Source organism: Triticum dicoccoides, chromosome 5B, assembly GCF_002162155.2.
Source record: "Triticum dicoccoides isolate Atlit2015 ecotype Zavitan chromosome 5B, WEW_v2.0, whole genome shotgun sequence".
NCBI classification, from domain to species: domain Eukaryota; kingdom Viridiplantae; phylum Streptophyta; class Magnoliopsida; order Poales; family Poaceae; genus Triticum; species Triticum dicoccoides.
In genome coordinates, this window is record NC_041389.1 from 498,544,470 (window position 1) to 498,554,840 (window position 10,371).

At 49.7% G+C, this 10,371-nt stretch overlaps 1 protein-coding gene across 1 annotated transcript; it reads left to right on the plus strand.

Moving 5' to 3' along the window:
* Positions 1 to 8,105: 8,105 nt before the first annotated feature.
* On the plus strand, positions 8,106 to 9,616 carry LOC119311134 (mitochondrial uncoupling protein 5-like). Its single transcript, XM_037586765.1, has one exon. The coding sequence runs from the start codon at positions 8,416 to 8,418 to the stop codon at positions 9,391 to 9,393; it is 978 nt and encodes a 325-aa protein (XP_037442662.1). The 5' UTR covers positions 8,106 to 8,415; the 3' UTR covers positions 9,394 to 9,616.
* Positions 9,617 to 10,371: the final 755 nt, after the last annotated feature.

A 10,371-nucleotide genomic window follows, 5' to 3' on the forward strand; every position in this document is an offset into this window, starting at 1 on the left:
GAGGGGTCTAGGGTTCGAGGGTCGAGGGTTCTAGGGTTATAGCTAGGGTCGAGGGTTCGAGGGTTCGAGGGTTGTCGAGGGTTCGAGGGTCGAGGGTTCGAGGGTTGTCGAGGGTTCGAGGGTCGAGGGTCGTCGAGGGGTCGAGGGTCGTTTGCCACTAATATATCCATCTGTCATGTTTGTATAATAATTGCCATGTTGTAATATTTGTAGAAACTATGGAGCACGGCCGAGACGAGGAAGCAGAACAGGTGTTGGGGGACATAATCGCAAACGAAGGTGATGTCATGTCATTTCTCAACGAAAGTGATGGTCTGGAAGGAGAGGGTGAAGAAGGCTACGATTACCAAACAACCGAGGAGGAAGGACATGATTATGATGGCTCCGGTGACCGAATGCCGCTGCAAGAAGGAGATCGTGATGACGGTTCTGGTGACCGAACCGAGTCCGGCCAGGTATATATATATTAATTAAGCCTATGCTGACTAGCTAATTGATGCATTCATTGTTTTGGTATCTATACATATTAACTCTCGTCTTTCTTATTTTTTCTAGCCCTCCGGATCGAGCTCAACTTTGGTAAAGAAACGAGGCCCGAAGAAAAAGTTGGGCCCGGATGAAAGGTTCACGATCATAGCAATTGCACCCGATGGCCTACCGATTGAACCCCTTCGGACCAAGGAGGCATTTAGTGCTCAGTGCGGGGTTCTTGTTAGGGACATGATCCCGATCAGCATCGAGCTATGGAATCATCCTAAGAAGGAAGAGCTTCAAGTTTCTTTCATCGAAGATGCACAGAAAGATGATCTTCGGAATGTGCTGAAGGTAAATTTCACCCTACCGGAAGAGGAGGATCCGGAGAATTCAGTTATAGAGCCATTGATCAAGTCCGGTGCTCTCAAAAAGATGGTAGATCTATTCAGGAGGTGGAAGAATGATCTGAAAGCAAAGTTTGTCGACAAAAAGAAGACACCAGAATTCACCGGCCGGTATGAGAAGATCAGAGATCAATGGGATGCATCTGTGGTCAACAAGACATCGGAGAGGTGTAAGAAGATGTCAGCGACAAACAGGATAAATGCTGCGAAGAAGGTGCATCGCCATCGCACGGGGTCAGGTGGCTACCTCAAAGCCTGGCCGTTGTGGGCCAAGGATGAGAACGACGTGCTTGCTACAGGGGTTGAACTAGAGACATTGAACTGGCAAGACCGTCCAAGGACTTGGTTCTTCAGGGTTGGCGGAACCTTGGACCCTATAACAGGGAAGTGCGTTTGGACGAGCAAGCAACTGCGAATACCCGTCACAAAGCTTCGGGAGTATATCGCTACAGTGCAGGAAGGAAGATTCGGTCCAGATAGAGAGAAGGACGAGCTCACAATGGCCCTCGGGAGTCCTGGGCACCTTGGACGGACACGAGGCACGCCAGGCTTCGTTCCGTGGAAGGTTGGGTTTCCGGACACGGGCGGTTACAAAACCCAGAAGAGGAGGAGGAAATAGGAGCATAGCGAATTGTAGGAGCTGCATGCAAGGGTACGGAAGCTAGAGGAACGAGAAGCAGTTCGAAGCAAGCAACCTGCCGAAGCTACCCCTGAAGCTACCCCGCCATCTCAGCGGAGAAGCAGTGTGGCTTCCATCGAGCCGCTTCAGCTGGAGCCTGTCTTCACGGCTCCTGCTAGCTACCCCGTGGATGCTATCACGGAGTCTCAACAGTGCCACCTTATGACGGAATGGCAGAACTACAAAGTCAAGGCGGCTGTCGGCTCTGTTGGACCTACTGAACCCGGCACAACTTTTCACTGTCGTCCAATTCCAGAAGGATATGCTAGGGTGATGGTGGAGGAAATAACGGAGGGATTTGAGGAGCTCGTGCTTGACCACCCTACCGGTGAAGGGGAGACTAGGCTGGGGTCTGCTCTGAAGACTCCATGCCTATGGCGGAAGGAGCTCATCAACCTTTCGAACTGGACGCCTCCGCCTCCTCCTCCTCCTCCGGCGAGTCAGGGCACTCCGCCTCCTCCTCCGCCTGCTCCTCCGGTGAGTGATCATGGCACTCTGCCTCCTTCTTCGGTGCATGGAGGCATTCTGCCTCCTTCTCCGGCGCGTGGAGGCACTGCACCTCCTTCTCCGGCACGTGGCGACACTCCGCCTCCTTCTCCGCCTGAGCCGGCGTGCCCGACCAGCCAGCCTCCTCCTTCTCTGCCTCATCAACAAAGGTGGAAGAGACCCGCCGCCGCTTCGGCTGCTCCGGCGCGTCGTAGTCCTTCTCCTGCGCCTTGTAAGCAACAAAAGAAGACAGCCGCAGCCGCTCGGCCTGCTCCGGCATCTAGCAGTACAGCAAGAGGCGGGAGGCAATACAGATACGGTCCATCTCTCAAGACTCCAGAGAAGTTACCATACGAGATGACCGCAGAGGAAAACAAGGAGATCTGTCAAGCCTAAGTGAAGGACTACATTGAAATGCAAAGAGCCAAGAGACATCCACTTCCGGAGGAGAAGATTGATCCGGTGAAAGTGAAGCGCACTTTGGATGCCCTGCAGCGACCATCACCGTCTCTGCTGCAAACCAACTATGAGCGCATTACCAAAAAGACATATAAGGAAGCGAAGCGGTCGAGAAGTACTTGCAGTGACAAAAGGTTACAAGAATGAAGAACTGGGAAAAAATTTCCCCAGCTCGGCGAACAAGAGAACCAATCGTGCCCCCCACTCAAGGTGTCTAGCGATATCATTGCTAATCATCCGGGGATCTTGCCCGGTACCAATCCCGGAGATTATGACGATGCACATTTTGATATAATGGAGGTGGACGAATTCAAATACGAGTACGGGAAGCCTCTCGTCAAAGATGGAACTATTCTAACAATGATGATGCGAAGATTCCATGATTGGTACATGGAAACCTGCAGAAAGTTTCCAGGGGAGAAAAAAAAGGATACTTTGACGCTGAAAGTTAAAGAGGATCATCACGACCTCGTTGGAATTGAGCAGTTGTCTGTTCCATTTGAGGAGTTCTTCAAGTTTTTCAATCAGAAGGCCCTCGATAAATTAACGGTCACTTGCTATTGTCTGTAAGTACTACTTTTGTCATTAAGTCTCTCTATATAGCTCAGCTCTTTCATTGCATGTATATATAATTATCCTCACTATATTATGCAGGTTGAAGATCGTCGAATGCATAAAGGCTGAAATGTATGGTATTGGGTTCATTAACAAAAATCTCATAGATCAATTTACGGTTACATCTCATGCCAAAGAAACCGAGGAGAACTTGGTACGGTCGTTGATAATAAATCAAAACAAAGATACAATACTCTTTCCTTACAACTTCAAGTGAGCGTTACTGTCTTGTGCATATTCAGTTTCCCTTAATTGTTACTCGAGGTTATGTAATTGATGAGTTATGCATGCGTGCGCAGGTTCCACTATATTCTCCTAGAGATTAAGCTTGAGCAGGGACTAGTAAAAGTCTTAGACTCGAGATGAAAAAGATCCCTCTGAATATGCGGACATGTCTAAAATGCTCGAGAAGTAAGTTGAATCGATCATTATCGCGTCATATTGGCAACTTTGTTCATTTCATGATATCAAGTAATTGTTTTATTTGTCTTCCAGGGTTTGGAAAGTATTCACCGCACAATTTTCGGGACTGTCGCGGGAACTGCGATGGATTTACCCGAAAGTAAGTACTACTAGCTAGCTAGTTCCGGGCATCTCCTGTTGATTCTAGATACTTTCATCAATGCCCATTTATAATGCTTCATTATCAGTTTGATTGACCTCTATTTCTCGTAAAGTGCTTGTGGCAGGAAGCCGGGAATAATTCCTATGGATACTACGTCTGCGAGTTCATCTACAACGCGACGGCCAAGAATAGGCGGGGCTACTCTAAAAGACAATATAAAGTGCATAAGCAAAACTATTCACAAGTTTATTTTATTACCATCATTTCTATTGAGTTTCATTCATATATATGTATTGACCCTCTTCTTTAAATTAGATGTGGGAGATGCGGAATGAACTCCTACCACAAGATCGCATGCGAGCAATTCAAGAAGAATTGGCTGGATTTTTTCTTGTCCACGTCATCAATAAAGCCGGAGAATACCACCATGCATGTGAAAGTTGAGTTCATATGTTAGGGTATTGTAAGAGATCTTACACATTGTATATATATATATGTAGCCAGTAGCATCGGATAGATATACGATAACTTGTTGTTCGACCAATCTCTCAGAGAAGGAGAGGTCGATCACTTCTGTATATTTTCATGACGATCTTCTGTACTTAATAGTTTCCTTCATTTTCTTATAGCTAGCTAGCGCGTCGAGTCCTTTCTATACGTAGCGTCGACCAAGCACGGAGATAAGAGAGGACACTTTTCTCTATTAGCTAGCTAACACAATATATGAAACCCCTAAATTAACCCCACAACCCCCCCAACCCCCCACCCCCTCCCATCTTTCAGAAAAAAAAACCCAGCAAGACTTTTGGTCCCGGTTGGTGGCACCAACCGAGACAAAAGCCCCCCTGCCTGGGCAAGCGGCAGCGGCCACGTGGAGCCCCCATCTGTCCCGGTTCCTAGGCGAACCGGGACTAAAGGGACAGGGCTTTAGTAACGACCCTTTAGTCCTGGTTCTAGAACCGGCACTAAAGGCCCTTACGAACCGGTACGAATGGGCCTTTTTCTACTAGTGTAGATAAGAACTTTGGAGTGATTCTTTATCGCACGTTGAGGGATGGTTATATGATCCAATTATATTAGCATTGTTGAGAGATTGGACTAGTGAAAGTATGAACCCTAGGCCTCATTTTCAAGCATTGCGATACTGTTCATGCTCACTTTTGTTACTTGCTACCTTGCTGTTTTTTATTGTTCCTATTATAAAAATCAATATCTACTATCAATACTACCTTGTATCACCATTTCTTCGCCAAACTAGTGCACCTATACAATTTACTATTGTATTTGGTGTGTTGGGGACACGAGAGACTCTTTGTTATTTGGTTGCAAGATTGTTTGAGAGAGACCATCTTCATCCTACGCCTCCCACGGATTGACAAACCTTAGATCATTCACTTCAGGGAAAATTGCTACTGTCCTACAAAACTCTGTGCTTGGAGGCCCAACACGAGTCTACAAGAACAAATTGTGTAGTAGACGTCATTTGACTTTTGAAATTTCCTACACGCACTACATTTAGGAATAGAGGGAGTAGCTGAAAGTGTTCCTCAGCTCATTTCATTGTACTTCGATGTCCTTTTACAAAAAATGGAAACTCAAACTCTTAGTGTCAAAATAGTATTAACCATAAGTTGAATTTTACTTTTCTGCATTACTTTTTCAATTTTTCCAGATTTTTCTGAGATCCATAGATATTTTATTTTTATGAAATATAAAAACAGGTGGAAACATGAACTCACATTGGGCATAGTAGGTTAGTTCAAAATAAACTTCAAAACATTGCACAAAAACATACAATAGTTATAGTATGTTGGAGATGTATCAGGATCCAACAAAAGGTATTGTTGGGATCTCTTAATGAAAGTCCCTATGTTTGACTTGGGGAGTGGGTCCCGCCTGATACGACTGTCGGAGATAAAAACTAGTAAATCTCAAGTAGGGGGTCCCGATCTGGTAGCCTTGGCACGATGGTAACAGGAGGCACAATGTTTACCTAGGTTCGGGCCCTGTTGAGGAGGTAATACCCTATGCCCTACTTTGATTGTATTGATATGATGGGGTACAAAGTATATGTGATCTACCACGAGATCGTATGTAAATGTATTCGTACCTCTACAACCCTAGCACCTCGATTTATATAGATACCAAGGGTCCTACGAGTCACACATAAGTCAGTAGTATTTAGGGGCAACCATGTCGGGGACTATCTCTAAGTCTTGGAGTATACACCAAGTCTTGGGATCATTCTCTTTGGTATTCTTGGACCAGACGAACGAGGCCCACCAGTTGATGGGCTTAGGGGGGGGTGTCCTTGGCCCAACCCAAGGGACTGGTAACCGACATGCCGAGCACTTCCTAATCCAAGACTCCATCAATGACCGGGTGCAGTAGTAACAATACTCCTCGGCGGTGCCCGGTTCCTCTGTTGACGATGTTCCACTCATGGAAATTTTTAATTCTTGGTTTGGATCTTGAACTCACTCTTACCCCCTCCCCCTTTATCCATAAAATATGCAACAACCTGCCAAAACAAGGGGATTTGCACATCTTTGCTATTGCTAGTCATTAGTAAGAAAAACTGAAGTGATATACTGGGAAACTTCTTATGAATATAAAGATTAAATTTAGGAACTGATGAGTGTAAAATAAACTTGTCATGAAGTAGTGTACAAGCCAAGTCCCATACTCATTTGATGCTTTCCTGACATAAGAGTAAGTCCCACTCTGATGCAACCGAGCTTATTGTAAAATCATCCACATTTTGATATTCACTATTGAATAATCCTTATTTCATAGGGTTACAAGTAAGGGTGTACATCGTATACGAGTTTCATACGTGTATATTGAGCTTGTCACTAGTAATTGTACGAACTATCTTAGGCTGCCGCAACCTTGACAATTCAGACTTAAGAGATTCATTGTTGTCGATGGTGCCCCTTGGGAGCCCACCGACCCCGTTGTTGCTGATATGGAAGTCACATAGACTTTAATCTATCTCTTAGTCTTGCATATGTCCTTTCATTTATTCTTCTCGTCCACCGCTATCGCCATAGTTGCATTAACATCAATGAAAAACTTGCCCGCAACATTCCACGTTCTCCCTTCATCTCCCTCATCCATGTTCTCAGACTCCCCCTTCTCCAACACCAACCTCTTCTTTGAAGACTTCTCACTGTCAGCATCTGACTCTCAAGATTTAATCGGGATAGAAGTTGTGTCATCAAATTTCTTTTTCACTCTCATCAGTTTCCTCTATGGGTCCAACCCCCAATCATGATATGATACTCTACCCCTCACATGACGTTTGTCTATCCTATCCCCTATGCCGCCTCCCGACACCTTGCCACGTCCTCTTCCCTTATACACCACATGGTCGTGCCAAGTATCCCTATTGGCACGTGGCAGATTATAACACTTGGGCACTGCCTTGTTTGCTCACTGGTATCACACTTGTAGTGGGTGTGGCCCATACGGCTGCAGGCACCGCAAAATTTGGTCAACTTCTCATACATCGCAAGGTAGAACTCTGTTTTGTGTCCCTAATAATTGTTACATACTTCTTTAGGGGTTCATTGACATCCAGCCACACTCTAGCTCTCATGAAATGCCACACACCTTCGAGTCCAGACTCAACCTTCACCATTTTGCCACCTACGAGATTTGTCACCACCGACTCAAACATGTAGCGGCACGACAGACTGTGTATTCGTGCTCGTACAACCAAGCCATTAAGTTTGATTGATTCGAGTGGCGATAGACCGTCTTAAGGCTAAATCACGACTCTAGGTTGCTTGACAACCAAAGGCCTTCCTCCTCACTCTTTACTCAACCACCTTGTTAGAAGCACTGGACGATGAACGGACACTCCTACACAACCATGATCTTGATCTCCTTTGTCGTGGGACTCCACACAATGCACATGCTTGCAATGAAGCCCCACACGTGGTCCCCCCGGCGCGCTTAAGCAACATATCATCGAACTATTTTCCGCCGAGAGGAAAAAAAACCCTAGACACCCCCAACAAGGGAAAGGAAAAGAAAAAAACTCTCCCAAGGCGGTGCGTATTTTGACAGCGAACAGGGCAGCCGCTGGCGCCGTACACGTGAGAATCAAGCTAGCCGGGCATCGTGTTCCGATTCTTTCGCCCTAGGCTGACTTTCCCCCTTTCCTTCCTCCACCACGCGCGTGCCCGCCGCAGCGCAGCCCGTCCCGAACCGCCCCGTCCGGACAGCGAACGGAACGGACGGCCCCAAACGCGCCTGGCCGACGCGAAACACCGACGCCGCCGTGTCCGCGGAGTAAATTCTACGCGTCCCGGCCAGGCCGGACCCCGTCAGCCTGCGACTCCCTCCCGAATCCGCCTTCCCCAGTCAGCCCCGCCCGGCCGAGCCCTAAGCCACCCCTCCTCCTTCCTCCCTCGGTCCCTCCCCCGTCCGTCCACCTATAAACGGCGCCTCCCTCCTCCCCCCCACACATCCCGCACCCACCATTGAGAGAAGCAGCAGCACGAGCAGCACATGTCACAAAGGGCTAGCGTCCCACACTCCTCCTGCATAGCCTTCGCCCTCCATTCCCACCTCCTCGTGTCCTCTGAGATGTGCCCCAGCTCCTACTGGGAATAGAATAGCCTCGCCCAAATCCGACACCTTTTTTTGTTTTTGTTTCCTCTCTTCTTTAGATTTTGTTTCTAGATCTTTGGGGGTCTCGAATTCGTCCGTCTGCGAGGGGGAAGATGGGCGTCAAGGGATTCGTCGAGGGCGGCATCGCCTCCATCGTCGCCGGCTGCTCCACCCACCCGCTCGACCTCATCAAGGTCCGGATGCAGCTGCAGGGGGAGTCGTCCGCGGCGGCGGCGGCCGTCCCGCAGCCCGCGCTCCGCCCGGCGCTCGCCTTCCAGGCCGGGGCGCACACCGTGACGCTCCCGCACGCGCCGACGCCGGTGTCGAAGCCCGGCCCCATAGGCATCTGCACGCAGATCCTGCGCGCCGAGGGCGCCGCCGGCCTCTTCTCCGGGATCTCGGCCACCATGCTGCGCCAGACGCTCTACTCCACCACGCGGATGGGGCTCTACGACATCCTCAAGAAACGCTGGACCCAGGAGAACGCCGGCGTGCTGCCGCTGCACCGCAAGATCGCCGCCGGCCTCATCGCCGGCGGCGTCGGCGCGGCCGTCGGCAACCCGGCCGACCTGGCCATGGTGCGGATGCAGGCCGACGGCCGCCTCCCGCTGGCCGACCGCCGGAACTACCGCAGCGTGGGCGACGCCATCGCCCGGATGACGCGGGACGAGGGCGTGCGCAGCCTCTGGCGCGGCTCGGCGCTCACGGTCAACCGCGCCATGATTGTCACCGCGTCGCAGCTGGCGACCTACGACCAGGCCAAGGAGGCCATCCTGGCCCGCCGCGGCCCGGCCGCCGACGGGCTGGGCACGCACGTGGCCGCCAGCTTCGCCGCGGGCATCGTGGCCGCGGCCGCGTCCAACCCGGTCGACGTGGTCAAAACCAGAGTGATGAACATGAAGGTGGCGCCGGGCGCGCCCCCGCCGTACGCCGGGGCCCTGGACTGCGCGCTCAAGACGGTGCGGTCGGAGGGCGTGATGGCGCTCTACAAGGGGTTCATCCCCACGGTGTCGCGCCAGGGGCCCTTCACCGTCGTGCTCTTCGTCACCCTCGAGCAGGTGCGCAAGGTCTTCAAGGACGTCGAGTTCTAATGCAGTGCAGACCACCGCACGGCGCGGCACCATGGATCCATGATGATGACGACAAGAAGCTGCTCATTGATGCCGCTGCTGCTAAGAATAACTAGTAGTACTGCTGGAGAGATTTCTCCAGTTCCTGCCTCCCATTGTATTTGGATGAATTTGCTCGATTTTGAATGGAATTCTCATTTTTAAATCTTGGGCTATGAATGTCAACTTTGAGAATCTTCTGCTAGGAATTGTCAGCATTGACAAATACCAATTACTGAATAGACTATTACTGGCATGCTTTCAATTAACTACTGATTTAAGAATTCTGAAACGGTAGTATAGTAAGCAACAAGGATGTGCTGGCAGTGCAAGCTAGAGGATTGTTTAGCAGTAAGATGTGCTGCAGACTTTGCCCCTCGACTTATTACAAAATACTCCACTGCTGGAGTACGCACAATGGAAGATCTGTTTCTCTCTCGATCAGCTTTAACAGGGATATTCTTGATAGTGCCTCCACGGCTCCTTTATCCAAAAAAGAAGTCCTCCACGGCTCAGCGGAATATACCGTCACGACAAGCATACGCCTCAGCAGTAACAGTGCCGGCAGGAACAGATTCATGCCAAGTAGACACGACAGGCACGAGAACGCTATTATCATCCGCCCGAATGGCACCCGCCTCGGTCCCAACCTCAACCTCAGAGCATCTCCACTCGTTCGGTTCCTCAACGCATAGGCCGGCGCTCTTTCGCACGCTCGCCTGACGATTTTTAGCGCGATCTAGGTCCCAGCCACGCCCCCAGGTGCTGTTCTTAAGGCGTTCACAAATTCAAACTTGGTCCATTCTCGCTCCCAAAAAACGCCACAAGTCCGGCGACCAGCGCCACAGTTCGGCGATCATCTTGCCACAGTTCGGCGGTCAAATGAAAAGTTCGGCGTAAAAAAAGAAAGGACGCATAGGCAATGCATCAAACGGCGGTGTCGGCCTCCGGCGTAGGAGG